At 33.4% G+C, this 19,893-nt stretch overlaps 1 protein-coding gene across 2 annotated transcripts in view; it reads right to left on the bottom strand.

The window, feature by feature from the left end:
- Meltrin (meltrin) overlaps positions 1-19,893 on the bottom strand; it is a 35,877-nt gene that overhangs the window by 4,444 nt on the left and 11,540 nt on the right. Inside the window, exons 2-13 of one of the 2 annotated variants that reach the window (XM_066390669.1) lie at positions 12,070-12,174; positions 9,831-9,986; positions 9,498-9,773; positions 5,110-5,283; positions 4,883-5,052; positions 4,684-4,832; positions 4,185-4,510; positions 3,724-3,896; positions 3,507-3,647; positions 2,878-3,079; positions 2,409-2,604; positions 2,199-2,331 (exon numbers count right to left, since the gene is read on the bottom strand). In XM_066390669.1, coding sequence (XP_066246766.1) covers positions 2,199-2,331; positions 2,409-2,604; positions 2,878-3,079; positions 3,507-3,647; positions 3,724-3,896; positions 4,185-4,510; positions 4,684-4,832; positions 4,883-5,052; positions 5,110-5,283; positions 9,498-9,773; positions 9,831-9,986; positions 12,070-12,114 — 2,141 coding nt within the window. In that variant the 5' untranslated portion in view covers positions 12,115-12,174. The remainder of the gene's footprint in view (positions 1-2,198; positions 2,332-2,408; positions 2,605-2,877; positions 3,080-3,506; positions 3,648-3,723; positions 3,897-4,184; positions 4,511-4,683; positions 4,833-4,882; positions 5,053-5,109; positions 5,284-9,497; positions 9,774-9,830; positions 9,987-12,069; positions 12,175-19,893) is intronic. The other variant, XM_066390668.1, reaches the window with a different exon arrangement.

Below are 19,893 nucleotides of genomic sequence, written 5' to 3'. Positions count from 1 at the left end.
AGAGATGAAAAATAAAAGATTGATTATATTTGAACGTAATGTTAATTCCTGCTGTTGAGCATTAAGCATATTGAGAGTTCACATATTGGGTATTTTACGCTATTATACAGGAAAAACCAGTTCAAGTGGAAACATAGGAATTGTGCAAGTGGAAGAAGGACCGCATAAAGTTTAGTATGCCTCCGACAAAGATCAATGAAGAGGGTTGAGAGACTAGAGGCTGAAGTGGGCGCAGTTCGTCCAGCCGACGTCTCCACTCCGATACTTAGATTAATATGAAATTAGCTGCTTTCGCGACGATGGAAATTTTTAAAAATATGAAAGCAAAAAGCAACAATGTGTATTAGAAAAAAAATCTGAAACGGTAATTTGGAATGTGACTGAAGGTAACTTTCCTTGTAATAGCGTCTAGATCGCGACTGAACCCGATATCAAACAGTTAGGATTTTAAAAAGAAATTAATTTAAGTGCTATAAGGTACAAACAATCCAAGAAGTTTTACTTAAGGACCGTATCAAGCGAATGGAGTTTTGTGGAGATATGATGGAAAGGACAAGCGTAAATAATACATGCATTAGTAATAATTTCTTTACTGATGAATCTTCATTTTAGTTGCATGGCCGGCATAATCCCTCCATTACTGAAGGTTACTCAATGGAAAACAAGCACCTTAGCGTACCGCAATGCGCTTAATATCCTCAAAAGGGCAACGTACACGATTGGCGTACACGACAGATTGGGATACTGCTTTCCACAAGGAGGTAGTTTGGTTAAAAATCTACTAAAATAATTCGAATTTTGTGCTTTAGAATTTCTTTGTTTTTATTAGAATTTTACTCGGTCGGTTTATTACAAAAAATAGATTCATTTCTCTTAAGATGGGACAAGATTAAACAGCGATAAGAAATTTAAACTTGCAAAAATGCGTGTATTTACGTATTATTTTGGTGGAATTAACTGATGCCTTTAACATTCTCCACGCAACAGTCGATCGATACTGAACATCATTTTAAATGACAAAAAAACTTGGAAAGGCCCGTGCTGCCGGCTCAATCGTCGACTCACCAAAAAAAACATAAATAAACATCCAAATATCAGCAAATTCAGTTCGTCAAATTCATCAATGTCGTAACGAAGAGATACAAGGAATGAATGGGAATCTGTTACAAGAATTTATTGTGAGTAAAAATTCTGAAACGGTGAGAGATCACCGGCAATCACCGGAACGACTTCACCCACGCCAGCGGCCAGCCTCGCAACTCACTTCGTTATTCTTTGTTACAGGCATATTAAACCTTATATAGTTCTTCTTCCATTTACACAATTCCTATGATTCCACCTGAACTGGTTTTACCTGTATTGTAAATTGAATACACACAGTTCGAATTCGTTTCTCGTTGAAATCTCGAAATCCGTAAATAAACTGAGTTGCAAATTTAAGTAATCATATAGACTAGATATGCTGAAACTATAATCAATCTTTTAGTCACATAATGTGAACATTAAAGCTAAAGCTTGCTATTTATTTTGCCTATTTAACTGATATGTCATTCACAACAAACACTTCCCGAAAATCACTTTAAGTAATTTACCTTTTTCGCAAAGTCCATTACAGATAACTTCTATATTTCAATATTTTCTTTTAAATTTACTTGGTTCCCTCTATTTTCACTAGCAGAAATGTAGCTGTAATTTTTTAGCCCTCTGCGTTTGTTACGTTTGAAGAGAAAGAAAACTTTCTTAAATTTTTAAAAGACAATAGTCGAGAAGACTTTATGTCAATTTCAGGCAGTGGTGGAGCCTTTTTCGTGTAAAACGTTTTAGTTTGGCTGCAGCCATCCAAGCATTCCCTTGAATTTGAATGTGCAAAATCATTTTTGGTGAAGCCGCCATTGCCGAAAGGAAAGAAATTTTTGAGAGACATGTGCTTGGAAGGATTAGAAACATTTTCGTCATCGGAGAAATTTTTATAATTTTTATTATTTGGCTTAACTTTGTTCAGCCTCGTGTCATCCGTTATAGTATTACTTCTGACGATGCCATCCATGTTAGTAGTTGATATCAAAATAGTACTACAGATTTCTACTTTTTTAGTAGCCAAACCAACTTTTTTAGCTCGTGTGTTACCAGTTCGATTAAAAAGAGAACCAACACCGTCAGAAAGAGAAGGAGCATGCTGAAAGCACGATGTTACGTACGTTGAAGACGGCGACGATTTCCAGTTAAGCTTCAGGTTATATCTGGCATAGTAGAGGACGAATATTGTCAAGGCGATCCCTGGAATAACACCCAGAAAGATGATGAAGAGAGCTACAACAACTCCTTGACGAGCTGAAAACACAATTACGAAGTTAGTATTTCCTGAGACCATTCTTCAACTTTCTTTCTGCCTTCAGCAATTTCCTTACCGTTGGGATCAGTAGCAGGTCCACTATCCTGCGATCCACCAGGTCCAGGGTATTCACATAAAGGAGGAGCGAATCCATCTTTACAGTGACAATGGCCTTTACTGTTGCACCATCCATTTCCATTGCAGTCTCGTTCGCAAGATGGAGTCTGTTTTCGTAAACTCAGAACGTCCATACATCTTTGGTTAACGCACATCTGAAATTAAAAAAAATATATATATATATATATAGTATATACATTTTCGCGTACGGGCATGACTTATTCTTAAAACGAGTATAAAGATTGTTTTTTGCGCCCTTAAGCGAAATACGTATTTTCAATGCAGTTAACTAACTGGAAAGTGAGTGTTTTCAGAGTCGTATAATAAAATGAAGTTTTTATTTCTTGTAAAGTTCACTTCTTAATTATGTGATGAATAACACAAGAAAACGATGAAAAGAAAACGACATCTTAAACACTAATTCTCACCTTTCCATTCCCACATTTAGCACCGTCAGGAGTCATCCCTGGATCCACCTGATTAGTTCCCAAATCCACAATAGCAGTTCTGCAGGGAATTATCGCCCCCTTTTTGTTAATAAAACTATGAGATAAAATCGCCACCGACTCCATTCCAAACTCCAATCGTTCGTTTAAATGTTTGCAATGCAACATTCCACAGAGCACGCTCCTAAAAGAATTAATATCATCATATTTTTGGGGTCTAAAGTTATTTTCTAACAAAGAATCATTTTCAGTAGGAACTGACTATAGTAATAGTTTTTCTGGGAAAAATTTTCTGAAAATGAGTACTGTATGTAGGGTACATTTTTAAAAGTAAAGAAATTATAATTTTCATTATTTTAGGAACTATGAATCTACGAAACGATTAGCAGACTAATTGTTATTTTAGTCTCTTTTATTCCAACTGTAAAGTTAAAAATATGTTACCGGATTTATAATTACTAATGATGAATTTAAATATTAATTTAATATTGAAAAAAATAATAATGAAAAATCAATTATTTATCAACATGCCTACTCGGATGATGATAAAAAGGAATTTCCAATTACACTATTGAACATCAGTATCTCACGGAAAATACCTAATGACTTACCCGGAATCGCATTTGGCATAGGACTTGTTAAATTTATTATATCCACAGTTTCCGTGTCTACTGCCTTTAGTATTCATGTCGTAGCATTGGTCGTCGCTGCTTTTGCCAGTTTCACCCCAGAGCAACTTGCATTGATCAGTTCTGAATTATTAAAACAATATTAGATATATAAAGTAACGATTTTGTTACAGATTTAAGGCATGAAAGAGGTAATTACCTAGTCCTACAAAAACCGTGATAACAGAAGGCTTTTCCATCGTCACATTCCTCTGTGTCCATTTTGAAAATATCCGGAGGGCAGTACTCTGATTGACCTGTGCAATACTCGGGCAAATCGCACTCGTAATCGGCTGATCGGCAGATGGCCCCAGCATTTTTGGGTTTGCAGGTCTGTAAATAATGCAATTTATAACCACAGGTTCTCAAAATATATGATTTATACTCTATTTCCTCAAATTAAAGAAACGATCAATTTTTGTTTAACATAACGAAAATCTTCTAGAAAAAAGCGACATAGGGCTCGATTCTGCAATATATTACAAGTATTAATAGCTATTTTTCTCCTGTGAAATATAGTTATATGAAATAAATTGCTCCCAGTAATGGCTTTTTACTTTGGAAAAAAAAGTATTTTTTCTTTGTGTTAAATGTTTCCTAAACCTCAAAACGAGTGTTTACCTGAAAATCACAGCATTCCCCAGTAGCACAACTAGCATTAGAATACAGCATACACGTCGTGGCATTGCAACAAGGATTCTCGCAATACTCGGGCAAACCACAATCGCATTGCTCTCCAGGTTCGACAAAACCGTTCCCACATACCGGACTATCAAAAAGAGATTCGGGTTTATTTTTAAGACAATAATCCATTCCATGGGTAAAGGCCAAGAGAAGATAATTTAAACTACATGAAGACCAATGGGTGGGAGCTACGGTTGAGCTGCTGGGGGCCATTATACACCGGTCCTCTGGGCATTTACAGTCTACTGTGTCGTGTTCCATACCTAAATTTGAGCAGGATTTAAATTGAAATTGTGCAACATACAATTGTACAACATATTTATCAATGCTTTATGATTACAGCAATAAATAAGAAAACCCATTTCAAACTGCAGTCTTTTATGTAACATTATTTCATTCAAACTTTTTCTTTACTCAAATCACCAAAATTACTCACCAAAATTGTGACCCATTTCGTGAGCAATGGTTGTGGCAACTAATCCAACCACTGGTGAGTGGTCATTGTTTACCCCACCCGAATATTCGTAAGTACACATTGGCCCCTTTAACGCTTTGCCAACTACACCTTGGTCAAAAGCAAATTTCCTAAAAATTGCCAAATGAAGATTTACTAAAACTTTGATTAAAAGCCTTACGTCAATAATTGAGCATTATCATTTGGATGGTCCAGTATAAGCTTTTCTTTCCTATAATGGAGAAAACTGGAAAGGGTGGTGTCACCATTTGCCGAAAAGGTAATTTCGTCGTGTTCACTCCAGATTACCACACCCACCAGAGCAATGAAAATGTTTAAAGGCGAATACAGCTAATGGAGGGAAAAATAATTGCCAATAATGATTTAATGGGAGGAAAAATGAATTACCCCGTTAATAATGTTAGCTATAGTTTTGCAATGGTCTATCACCCGTCTTGGACTCTCTCCTAGTTCTTTGTATTCTCTATTATCTACGACTAGAACAAGTTCTACGTATTTTGAGTCCTTATTGGCATTGTAAGGTCCGCGAATTAGTGGATTATCATCAGTCGATCTTTTATACTGGAAAAGAAAGAATGTAACAGTCAAGAAAAAATAGTAAAAATGCCTAAAATCAACACCATAAAATATCAAAATTGGTAAAGAATCAAGAAAACACAGACAAAAAATACCATACAAAATAAATTAAATGAATATAAATAAAGGGGTCCCTGAAAAAATTGTACAACGCTTGACCAAAAATAAGGCGCTCTCAGCAAACTTATCTCCATCTAAATGGCTTCGTTTTGCAATTACAGGGAGTCAAACTCCTCAAATTAATATAATTTTTTTGAAATATTTACTAAACGCTTTTATCAATTTTCACTACTTTTGGAACCAAGAGTTATTACATAAATTGACGTGTTTTGATGTGAGCGATTTTTTTTAATGCTAGGTAAAATTAAAAATGACGCGTGATTTGTAAATAAAAGTATGTATTTTTGTTACCCCTTGTACAAATGACTTTACTTTAAAATTTTTTTGTGTCCTGTCAAATTTTCACCAGGCATACAATTTCTTTACACAAAAAGACCTTGCAATTTATAATTTTTGTTTAAAAAAATGTGTTTTGCGTTGCTTTGCGAAACAATTAAATAAAAATTCCGTACATCTCACATACTAATAGTACTACTACGGATTTTGTTGATCGGAGTTTATTGTAAATTGATAAATTTTTGGCCTTTTAAAATGAAACATCATTCTATCGCTGAGAAGGTTGATATGCTTCCAGTATAAGGGTTCTTTGAAGGAAATAAACGTATGAGTGTTAAAGTCTATCGTAATAAATGTCCAAATCGCAGAATTCCGAGCCATCCAACTTTCGCGAGCATTAAAACGCAACTAAAGGAAACAGGTAGTTTTAATCTAAATGATGTTAATTGAAGGCGCCAACGCCAAAAATTAAAAAGAAAAAAAAATGGTGCCATCACAGTTTATTGGTACAATAAGTATGATCTATCTATATTCTATATGGAGTATCTATATCCTGATCGAGCTCCCAATTATTCCTAATATAAAAATAAATGGTAAGAAAGCCTTCAGGAGGTCAATGTAGAGGTAAAATTATATTTATATATTCATTGTAAATATTGAAATAATTGCTTGCATGAGTCAGAAACGTGCTATTAATAAAAATGACAAATTCTGGACAATTTGGCGAAAGAAAACTTTTTCCTGCAGGATCATTACCTGATATTTATGACTATTGCATTATATCATAATTATTATGCAACATTCGACAGACTAATAAATAATAAACTAAAAATGTTTTATTAAAATACAAAAAAAAACTATAATAAATCGGATGTTTTATTTACTATGTTTGCGAACAATCCTATTAGGCAACAAATAAAAAAATAAATAAATAATAGGATCTACCTTTAATTTATGAGGATAGATTTTTTTCCCACTTTTGAAACTTGGAATGATATCTCGGGAACGCGTGGGGAAATTGCCTTAAAAAATATCTAAAAGCGCTCCATAACCTTACGTAAACCGCTTCACAAAATGTCTTTTGATTATACAATTTAATTAGTTTTCTATAAAGGTAACATCTAATAAAAACTACGAATTCTGGACAATTTGATGGAGGAAGTAATTGCAGGATCGCGACACGATGCTTACGACTATTATTCATAAGAAAATTAAATTTATAAGCTCACACATATAATTTAGCCCTCGAAATTGTTAAGTTTTTAGCAGACCAAAAGAAAATGTTGAGATTGAGAGGTTTTATCTTTATTACATACATATGTACATATATATATTAATTATGAACATAACGTATTCAGTATCCTATGAAATTCTAAATTATTATAGCATTATTCTCAAAAAACCTCTGACTTCTTTTTCGATCAACTTCTTTTTGTAATAGGAAATGTATTTTTTATTTCGTCGGGGCATATTTGCATAATGGATCTGCTGCCTCGAATTCGCAACTTTTTCGTCATTTTATTAAATCTAGAAAAATTATATATTACATCCTATCGCGTATCGTTTCGAAGACCGATCAGCTGTACCTTTAGAAAAAAAAAGGTTACAATTTTTTGTACGTTTTCGTACCGATATCACTTCGTCGATGATTTGCTTCAATGTTAACGACGGCGATGAACAAGATGGTCGTAATGCGCGCTGCACTAATAATTGGGATATTCGGGTTTTCTTTTGTTCTAAAGACTCATAAGGTACGCCATTTGTATCTATGACTTAGTGAGTGAAAGTGAGTGGCATTTAATTGCCAATTTGTGAGTGAAAGAAGGTGTTACTGACGTTGTTTTGGGCTCACACTTGTGGTGGTCGGGGGTAAGTTTTGATTTATGTTTCTTCTGGTTCACAGTTAAGTTTTGTCAAGTCTATGAATACGACCTAATTAGAATTTTAGTTAAAAGTCCAAATTATTTGCAATTTTGGCTCTTTTGAAAGGTATTTAGGACCATCTTTGGACATGGCCAAAGAATGATTTCGGAACTTGAGCTGCTTCGAACATTTTTAGGACTTTTTTCAGGAATTAATATTGTTTTTTTTGTGATTCAGGTCTCAACTGTGTACACCTCTGTTTCTAGTGGAAATGAATTCGAAACTCTGTTTTGAGAATTTTTTTTCAGGAAATAAAAAGTTTCAAAATAAAATAAAGTTACGGCAGAGAAAAAATTAGTCATTCGTACAGGGGATAACAAAAATACAAATTTTTATTTATCAGCTACGTGCCATTTTTCATATTTTCAAGTATTAAAAAATATCTTACTCAATTCAAAACACTCCAATTATTGTAGTAACTCTTAGTTCGAAAATTGGTGAAAATCAATAAGAACGTTAGGCAGTTTTTACGGTTTCCCATCGAAGACCACAATGACGTTCACCAAAATAACTCGGAAATCAATAGATTTGGTCATTCTAGAAAAAATCACTTCTTTATAATAATAGTTCGTGAAAATACATGCGCCGTACTATTTAGTAGTCTCATTCAAGCAATCAAACTCAACAGACCATCAAAAACACTTCATTGTTGAGACAATTTTTTATTTGGGCCTATTTTTGTCTGAAGAACATGTGGTCTTTTTGAAAGTCTCTATGTTGAATTCCTGCACAAAGATTTTAAACGAAAAGACCTATTAAGGCTTTTTAAGAAAATACCTTTTAATTAATCAGGTTTTGCTTATGTTTTAATGTATTGTAAAATTAAAGAAGTCAAGTTTATTTAAGTGGAAATCTATTTTATATTGCCATAACGTGTATTTCAAAACTCATTAATCAAATTCCTATCAGTTTATCTGCTCATTTTCATCACATTACTGCAAAGATAATTTTCCAGATAACCCCAGTAAATCATATCACACACTATACAATTCACTAAAGTTTTTACTGCAAAAGTAAAATGCTAGGTGGTGACTTCACTGCTAAACTCTTATTATCGTTCCAAACTATTGAAAATCTTAATGCAAATGTTTTTTTAACACAATATGTATTTTGTTTGCTTGCGTAGTTCATTTTGCATTCAAGTGTGCACATTGCTTTGGCAATAAATTGTATAAATTAGAGTTCAAAGTTCGCAAATCGCAATTCTATCGGAGAACAAATATATCTTTCACATATATAAATGCAAATTGTTAGGGCATCCTGTTGTAATTGACGTCTTATGAAAAACTTCTGAATAATTTTACATCAAATAGCTTTTCTCGTCAAAACCAGAAACACTCAAATTAAAAACAGTGTTTTCAGTATTTTAATTGCATACTGCACTAATGGTTTTATCTCTTTAATGCACAGGACACATCAAATCCTGCACAAAATATTTAAAACTCCAATCGACCCAACTCAACAAGAACTACATGCATGATTCACGCTAAAAGCAATCGAAACGTGCTTTCTATCCAAAACGGCTTCCACTTGTTTGTTTTTTGTCAAACTCGAATACAAATCAAAGTTTTATGGTTAAAATAAACATAACGTTTCATCATTTGGTGCCGATACATTAATCCTCTTCTTGGCCTTCGCCTAATTTCCAATATGGGTTTGATGTAAGACAAAGAGAAGTTATTGTTGGCTCATTATTTCGACTTTAACTAATATTATACACATATCGAATTTTGTATTATTAATAATCAAATTTAATGATACAGTTTTCGGCAGATTATATGATTTTATAATTCAGACAAATAAAATTTGATTCATATTCATTATGAGGATTTCAGATGTAGACTGAGTCCAATGCGAGAAACTTCTATGAACGTTCTTACCCTAAGAAATCTATTGTCAGTCGTCGAATGCTTATGCTCAGGATCCTTTGCACCCCCTGCATAACCGCAAGTCTTATTATGTTCCATCAAATGGGAATGTTTGTATACGAAGTGCGGTACTTCTTCACAAACATCTACTACATTTTTGTCCTTTTCAATATAGTGCATATCAGAACCATCATAAAACACGCCGGTAAGTCCATCACATGTGGAAATAGCTACCCATGATTGGGGCTTGCCCCGGACCTTACCGTTGTAGTGACAATGATTCACCTCCTAAAAAAAAAAAAAATATTGTAACATAGAATCACTAATGACTGGGAAAAAACAGACCTGTTTAGTGGGTCTGTGTACGACATCTTTTCCATTTTCCTGGTGTCTATGAAAAAATCCCTGAGGTATTAGTTGCTTGTTGAGTGTTAGGTCTAATATCACATCTTCACCGTCCACTTCCATCGCAATTTGTATGTGATCGTGGTGCTGGCCGTTCTGAAAATTTGGAAAAACATATTGATTAATAACATTGTCATAAATAATGTGAGGGAAAAAAGAAGTGACGCAAGAATTTGTGCCTCCAAAAATCCAAAGAGGAAAAAAGGGCCATTTTGTAGATTGGATATTCCGAATTGGAATTGCAACAATTTAGCCACATATTCTACATTGAAAAATAAGAATATTTTACCCTATTAACCATATTTGAAAGACGCTTCGTTATGAAAATAAAAGATGTCAAAGTTTGCGTTTTAAATGGTAAAATCAAATTTATGATTTTTTGCTAAATGGCTGATTGATTGATTTTGATTGATGATATTTGAATGATATTTTGTATCTTTAATTATCATCGAGCACGTATGGTAAGAAAAAACATTTTTTTTCTGCCAATGGCGTCCGTACTAGCACGTCATAATTTTTAAAGAACAAATTAGAACGCCACTGCTTTTTAACGAAAGAGCTCTCTTACAACTTTCCCGTACAATGCATCATTTTCGAATGAAAAATAGAAAACCTCTTTAATACAACTTTAAATCTGGAATCTGGAGGAGTTCCTTATTTACTTCCGAAACCTTTTCAAAACTTTCATTTCTTTTCCGTCTCTTTTCAATACTGGAAACTTATAAAAATTGGCGCAAATAACCCGTAAATAGTGCCAGACAGAGTACATAGATGAAATGAACAATCAATGGTGCATTACTAAAAAAAACTTGGAGTGGAAAAAGTAGACGTATCCAAGAGTAATGTCACTGTAACTTATACTCAATGAACATCTTATAAACTTAGACAACCTGTATAATAAAGTACATTTTTGACTAACTCATCATTTCATATTACTATAAAGCACGTAGATATATTCTTCAACCACAATTTTAACTCTAATTGACGAAACCTACCACAATTCAAGGTTTTCAGTTAGTAGTCATTGTAGCCGGAAATTACGAATATGTGCTACTTGTAGGTAATTAATTAAATACACTGTTTCAAAGTGAATGCAACACAAAAGAGGGTTTTCTGATGAGATTTTGGAGCTACAAAACGGAATGAGGGATTCTGGGAGTTTAATAAAAATCGTTATGAAATAATGCTTCATGACAATATGAAGAACATAATAACAATGGCCAAACATTCAAGGTTGTCTTAGGTAATAAAAACGCAGACAGTTACAACAAGAAGTAATGAAAATAAGACAAGAGTCTACTAGAAAAAATACTCATAATAGGAAATGTTTTTAAAGATAAAATCGGTTTATATACTATCTTTTTAACTATTAACTTGTCTTAACTGCTAATATACCTTGTTAAAGTTAACACAAGATGAATACAAATTGTCTCTTTTTATTTGCTTAGGTTCACCGACATTTGCATACACAAACGTATTCAAAAGCCATTAATACAAAAAGCAATATCCTCTCATAGAAGTTTGCGTAACCAGGCACGGCTACTTAACACCTCCAAATGTTTCTAGGACGCCACTCATGAATGAAACACTAATTCTACCGACGAAATAATTAGTGATTCGTAGTAAATTATTCTGATGATTCATATATCAAGCGAATGGACAATAAGATCTTGGTATAGTAATAATTATTATGGGCGCAAATACAGAAAGTTAACCTTTCTAAATGTCGCAAGTATTACAATAATTAAACCATTAATTTAATATATACGGAATCAAGTGAATTAGCTTTTATGTGAGCTAATTGCACCTTAGTGTAATTAAAGAGCAACACGTTTTTGGGATGTTTCATAGGTGAACTATTATTTTAACGAGTCTTAGTTCCCGGTTGTTTTTCTTTTGGCAATTTGGAATAAATCACAGGCAATATCATGATGTAATCTCCGACAAATTTACTTTCATAATAACGTTACTTTTAAATAATGTGTTATATATTATATATAACCAATCTGAAACGGATTTGAGTTTCCTGCTACTGCTAATGAATTCCGTGATTTTTCTGCTTTGAAAATATTTTTTTATTACTAAACTTAATCGCCTGTAATCTGATTCACGAAACTTATTAATAAAACATGCGCAAGATATTACTCATAAAATTCCTGTTAGAAAAACCTTTTCTTACCCACCTCTCCTTTTGAATCCGCAATTTGCCTCTTTTCCCTACCATGGTAAATTTTTGGTTTAACGAGGGTGTGTCGACTGAAGTCTGAGACTGGATGCAATCGGCCTGAAAAAGAAATGTTCGTATAATAATATAATAATTTCAAATAACTTTATAAACGAGCTGCTGTGATATGACAACCTAAGTTCGGTTATTTTTGGTAAAGAAACAGACTTCAACATAGTTTTAGATGGAACAGTGCGATATTCCAAATGACCCTGGAAGTACCTTTGGATTTCTGTTAAGATTTTTCACCGGGGAGGCATTTTATTATTGGATTTTCATTTTGAAAATATCCATATTACATTCATTTTATAATGTTAACTAAATATAATTTTGATTTTTAACATTTTTGTAATGACATATACATATGTAATATGTACTATAATAAATATATACGTATTCGAGGTGACGCCACCTATTGCCATGATTTTGTCTGTATACGAATACACACAAGGGATTTATGTTAAAGTGCTTTTTAATGACAGCAATGCATTTCTTGGACGTAAAAATTTACGAGGGTCGGGATTAGGTGAACCAAGCTTAAGCCATAACTCAACATTTCGGTCTGAGAAGATTTACATTAACATTAACATTAAATATGTTCTATACGTTTGAAACGGACTGTTTCTTTATTTATTTTATTTTATTCGAGAGCAACACCTTACACATTAATGAGAAGGTAACTCGAAACTTACATTTACAATACAGCAATATATTAATATGCATGACTACAAAAGAAACACGAGACCTATATAAGTGCATAGTATACAAAACAAAATAACTTGTTTTATTAAATTATTTCCAAGACACTATTGGCGCAAACAAGATTTTTGATATTTTTACAAAACTGTAAGATTGAACCTTAACGTTTTTACAAGATTTCAGTTTTTTCCGAGTATTTGTGAAAGTTTTCAAATTTTAAAACGGCACATTGTTGAACTCCAAATTGCGCAACTTGGCGCCCCAATTTAACCAACCTGGTATCTTTTATGGTAACCGAGATCCCCACGGACGAGCTCCGAAAATGAACAGCGTGTAATCTTTATTTCTAGAGAAAAAGCCATCGACCGTTTGGTCTTTCTAGTTATTCTTGTAACAAAAACTCTATACATAAATGTTCATTCATAAAATGCAAACAAAAGAATCGAAATAAAAAAATATGGAAATGCGGCAACACAGTGATCGAAGGGAAAAAGAGGGAGATTGCCTTGTTTGTCTCTTAAGGCAAAGTGGGTTTAGAATAATGGTTCATTTGTGACGATCGTCTTTCCATCCTGTCTGAATTTATTGCAGTCTTTCCGTTATTCTTATCATGTATGTGCGTTCGTATCGTAATGGAAAAGGTAAATCTAAATATCTTTGTAATCAGTCTTAGTACAATTTATAGTATATTAACGTCATAATTTCAAGAGTTTTATTTGAACTACTATGTCTTATAAATACATAAAAAATTACCTTGGCCATAATACAGAAAACCAACAAATTTTAGTTGAATCACCACTTTTTGTTTTACCGAATAACACAAAAACAAACTTGAACTAACCCGAACTGAAAATTTAGTTCAAAACCGTTTTTAAACGTCCTTCAACTTTTGAAGGTCACGTTCCTTTAGTAAACAAAAAATGGCGCTTCCAAGAATGTCACCTACTGCCCTAGATTCCAGACATTCCACTGCCGTGTGATTTAGCGCGAATTAAAGGGGATGTTTTGTTTAATAAAGAGATAGGTCCGAATGAATGTAAGGTCAGTCCGTCACCGCAGGTAAGACAGAGTACGAAAACATGTAGACAAAAGCTAGATAAAAACGACAATATGTGTAACACAGGATTGGTCCCTAGGGCTGAATTTATCAAACCATATATTTATCTTCGTCTCACATTTCCGTGCCGTCCGAGTCAGAGAGAGACAGACTCTTTTTCCAGATGTTTCTTTCATTGTTTCATCATAACCTCAAAAATATTTGTTTTGATTTTAGGAAGATTGTTGTTATTAAGATATTTAGAATGAAATTTAATTGAAATAACTGGAAATTATGGTTCAGGGTAATTATTAGCAAAGTTCATGATCTTAAAGATTGCAGATGTAACACTCACAAAAAGGTTCTTACCAGAGTGTGAGGCGGACCCACAATGTACATTTGAAACCAGTGAAGTCTCTTGAGGTACATTTGCGTGCCAGCTTAAAGTGAGCATTTTACGTCCCCCACCTGGCAGATAGACAGAGCAGGAAAATATATCCAATTAGGAAGAAACGTTTTGAGGCCTTACATAGCTATGGTCGCACAATGAATATTTTAGGCATATATTCACTGACCCCAGGCAAAGTGGAGGCCTTGCTAGGCTCAGCTTCCAATAAACTTTTTGTACCGTTGTTCTTGATACGTAATACACTTTTATGGATTGATACTTTCACCCCCAAAGATGCTTCTTACTATATATTTTTCTGTACATACATGCTATATTGAGGTTATTCGTCACATGCTGTGTGGGTGTTTAACATCTAGAGCAGATGATATTTATTACCAATAAAGTAGTTCAAAGCTACATGACAATATCATAAGTTTGGTTTTAAATCAATCTTGTAAGTTATTCACATTAATGTGCAAGAAGGGTTCAGAATGGTCTAGTTATAACGATTATCTATCTGTCCATCTTGCTTGAATTTGTTGCAGCCTCTCAGTTATTCTTGTCATGTGTATGCGTCTGTATAATTGGTTGGGTGCCTTATCTTTGTAATCCGTCTTAGTGCAATCTGGTCTGTTGATAGTATGTATTGTTTAGTTTTCTCAGTTGCATTTTCCCTGAATATCTGCCTGTAGTCTAACACTGGTCTGCAGATGAACTTGCACTTGTGATTTGAGGATAGAATTTAGTTATTAATGGCATTTGGTACCGGTTTACATTTATAGAACCATGTCATTGTGTTATCCGTTAACGTCTGAAGTCTTTCTACCGCTATCTCTCAGTCGCTTTGTCGTGAATAATAATTGCAATATCGTCAGCGTGTTGTAATATGTATGCTGCTTTGTCTATACGTTTTTTACTCTTGGGAAGGGTGGGTGCAGCGATTCCTGAGGTTCCTGTCCTTGGTCCTTGTTCAGAGGAAAAAAGGACAGAAAGAGTGTCACCAGTTCATATTTTTAGTTCTCTGTTTCCTAATAGGCTTTTAATGGTATTGAGTAGTAAATATTTTGGCATTTGAAGTTTGTATAATTCGTAAAGTAGACCACTGTACCCAACGTTGTCAAATGCCCTATTAACGTTTATAAATAGACTCGATCATCTACTGTTCAGATGTGTTGTTTGAAAAATTAATAGTAAAATTTTATTGGCAATTTAAATCTTGTTATGCAATTTCACATGTTAAAACGCATATACACAAAGTTAAAGGAATTGAAGGCAAATAAACGCAGTAATTACAAGTATTCCTGTTGAGGCAGAAACTGCAATATCAAGAACAATAAACACGTTTATTTTCAGATTGCGCCTACTCCAATTAGAGTCATACAATGGCCCCTCACTCCGAATTTAAACTGACAAAGTAGTCAATTTAGCTAATTTAACCGACAGCCCTGTTACTAACGAGTTTACCGAATTTATCATTGTCGAAGAAAATTGGAAATTGCTCTCAATTGTCAAACAATTTTGTTTTAAGGTGAATGTCCCAGAAAATAGCAAAACACAGAAATCTTACACGTAACATTCAAAAACCGTTAGAATAGCTGTATTCACTCATATTGTGTGAAGCTAAAATGTAAACAAACAATAGAAAAGTTAGAAATAGGTCGTTTTCCAACTCGCACAGATTGTCGTGCAGTTTTTCATGAGGTCTAAAGGCCTGCTCGGATAAATATTTTCTCAGGAACAAGATGTATTTACCAGAATCATAAAATTATGACAAGAAGCACGTTCGGAAGATATAAACAACTGGTTCTATTTTTGGGAACCATTTGAGCGGGGTTCTGGATGTTACTTCTTGGTTATATTTTAGAATTGATGTATAAGGCAATCCTTTTTATAAAGGAAGGAGATTATAGGTTTTCGATTTTATCGGTTTGTTGAGCAACGTTAAAATAATGGTAATGGGAATTGAGATTTGTTTGAGCAATGACTTATGCAAACCCATTAAGGCTTAGAACACACTTTTGCTATACCCTTGTATATTTTATTTTAAAGCTAAAAGACATCTCCAAAAACAAGTTTTAAAATCGGGAGAACGAAATGTTTTAACACAAATGAAAACCACTGCTAAAATATGTATCCCAAGAATATCATCTGCAAAGTAGCATTTTCGTTGTAATTAAAAAAACTACCATTTACTTGTATAGATATTTAAAACAATCAAATATTCTTATTTACAATAGATAATAAACAATCAAGACAACAATAAAAAAAATTCGAGATAAAGCGACAGATAATGTCACTATACGATATTACTAGCATATCAACTAGTCAAAATGTCCCCCTACTTTTTGAATACACAATTTCCTTAAAAGACACACAGACTGCAAAGCGAACGCAATCTCTTGAGGATGTTCTCGCATGGATTAAGAAGCTTGTTGAATTTTTAATGTGAATATCTCTCTGAAACTGATAAATTGAAATGATAAGCTTTAGGTTTAACGCAACCTCATATGTAAAAATCCACAGATGTCAGATCTGGGCTACACAAAGGACATCGTCTAGGACCATTTTTAATAACAATGTCATTAAAAATCAAGGAAAAATAAAAACTAAATATTTCTTAAATCCTTGAAAATTGGTCCTTTATTTAAGTTAATTTTTTGTTGGAAATGAATTGTATAATCATCTAAAGCACATTCCTCTCGATATAGAATGCACTCTATTCACATTGATGAACATTTGAAGTTGCTTGATAGATTTCCCATATCCGATTTAACCCACTGAGATAAGATTTGCAGATAAAGTCATGTCAATACCATTATAAATGTAAATAGAGATACACCTACCTAAATCCTGGGGATTTCCTCCGTCTTTTTATTATTTCAATACGCATTTAAATGAAGAGATTATATTATTACGTGAATTGGCAAGGCCTAGTCTCTTAATTATTTAACAAAATACCATAGAAATTCAAATTCTGAACTTCAGTAACGTGGTATTTGAAGTTTATTAATAAATCTACAAAATGGTTCAGGATTTATTACATTTTTCAAATTCGTTTTCGCTATAGATTGTTATAATAGCAAAGGTCAACAACTCCACTATAAATAGGTCCCTATTGAAATGTAATATTGTATACAATACCATATGCAATTATGTAAGATTCTCTGCAGTTTAAACTTAGCTGAACTAATGCCAATTTCTTGATCTAAATTTAAAAATGGTATACGTATTTAACAAAAAAATAACATGTCGGTATACTATAATTTTTGTCTAGTTACGAACAATGACGATTAATTTCAGGAAATTGGAATCCATTTCGATTACATACGAGTAATTATTTTGAAACACTTTAAGAGTTTGAACTATTTACTAACGACATAAAGAAATTTTTTTTTAATTGCCTTGAGTTTCGCAGAATAATCCTCAATTACGGTTGTAAGAACATGGTGATTTGTCAGCTAAGAAATGCGACTTTCTATTTCAATTGGCGGTGTTTGTTCCAAGAACGGAGACTTCCGTTAAAGTTCTTCAATTTATTTTACAGCTATAAGAAACACTTATCAATTTAATATCCTTAATTAACGTTTTTAGAAAATTTAATTCTGACAAACTGCATATGATACAATTGAATTTGAACAGGGATTCTCTCGAAATGGATTTCTCTGAATAACAACGAACGTTAAGAAATTGTCAAGTGGAGAAATGAATTTAATGCTAAATTGTTCAATATGAGAAACCATATCACTTCCTACCGTTATATGCAACTTCTATTCTACTTTCTTACCTTGCAACGTTAGTTCCTTAACGTAATCGCTTCACCAAACTAATTTAATCAAATATTCAAGCCTGAAAACAATTCTAGATATTACTTAAACTTTTTTAGCGACTGACGCACTTAAAATCCACAAACTAAGAATTTAGCTCAATTAAACCAGACTACGTAGCTTCAACATGGCCTGATGTCTTATTATCGAAATCAAGTTTTCTCGTGAGGCAAATCATGGCAGTTTACAACAAAAACCCAAGCGCCAGGGATTATGAATATTTATATTATTCATGCTTACTGCTCGTTTAACTCCAATTTATACGCCGATATGATTAACCTACTTTAAAGGCCACTATTAGCAGTTTTGCCGCATTGTGTCTATAGGAATAAAAGTGAAATTTGAGATTTTACAAAATGATAATCTTGGGCAATTGTTAATCATCGCTCTGTTTTTTTTTGAGGAAGTCCATAAATGGTAGAAATGAAATTAGAGAAAATACAACATATAAGATAATAATACACGTGGTGTTCCTTTTTAGGCACACCGCGTATGTAAGTCGCACGAAAAGATTTTGCAAGTATTGTAGCAACATGACTTGTTCGATAATTAATCATGACTTGGCATATTGCAATTCAGTGCAAATAATTTAAAAATTATATTAAAGACAAGAATGAAAATAAATTGCATTTAGGTGCAATTCACTTTTCCGTTCGTTGTCTTGAATCGTTGACTCACCCTGAATTGATTTCCGGCATCTACACCTAAAAAAGCCATCAAAAAAGTGCCAACACTTGAAACCTACACTGCTAATCGTAATAAATCGTAAGCGTCCGTGCATGAAATAGAACCGCTGCAACCAGATATCTATAATGGCACGTCAGTGTTGAACCAATTTCGTTCCGGATGTTATAATTGGATTCGAATTTAGATCATTTCCTTGGATGATTCGCGCTATCAATACAGATAGGAATTGGTGTATTGTGTGGCAATTACCTCTATAATAGGGCAATGCAGTTGAAACTGTACAGGTGCAGGCTTATTCCATAAAAATTGGTATGAAACAAAGACCAAGGTAAATTAGATATATGGTTTATATGGTCTAGAGACAATACAGTATACTCGTATTAAAAGTCAGAGGAATCAATAATTACGACCGCAGCTGGATCATATCTATAGAACTCTTTTTACTGTTTTCTGATTACTAACGTACATGAATCGGCATAACATGAATCATATGGGTACCTGCTGAACGTGCCTATTAAATAGTTAATGATCGTATAGTGCTCTCAGGGATTTAGAATCGTGCGAGATAAAGCCGTCGACAAACCGCACAGAATGGGCCGAATTCGAAGCTTACCATTGGGATCTCGGAAACCGTAAGATCAATTAGTAAAATGTATTTTTGAGAATAAAACAATTCGTAAGTTCCCGAGATATCCGGCAAGAATTGAAAATTTGCAAAATCGTCTTTATTGTGCCTGGTCTTGTTTATAATAACGGCACTTTCACGCCTACCAAATGACATAATTAGAATTTTGATTCGACGATATACTTGACAGTAGATAGTTAAACTCTACATTTTCCAGAATCAGAAGACGTTATTGTTTAATCACAATATGTTCAAAATTGAAAAAATTATGGTATAAAGCTTGTGACTCAAAAACCTGTTCATTCAGAAGGAGAACTGGCTAACGCTCGTGGACACTATTGTTCTTCTCACGAATAAACAGTAGTTTAAATCACTTGTATACATACATAACAATTATACAAGTGAACGAGTGTTAACAAGCGGCCTAAGTTCGTCGAATGAATAAACAGGTTTAATTTACGAGTTTTGTTTGTCATATTAAATTTGAGTACATTTTCAACGTTATGATAAAAAAATATGA

The sequence above is a fragment of the Euwallacea similis genome, chromosome 5 (assembly GCF_039881205.1).
Source record: "Euwallacea similis isolate ESF13 chromosome 5, ESF131.1, whole genome shotgun sequence".
NCBI lineage: Eukaryota > Metazoa > Arthropoda > Insecta > Coleoptera > Curculionidae > Euwallacea > Euwallacea similis.
This window is presented reverse-complemented; position numbering and strand designations above follow the sequence as displayed.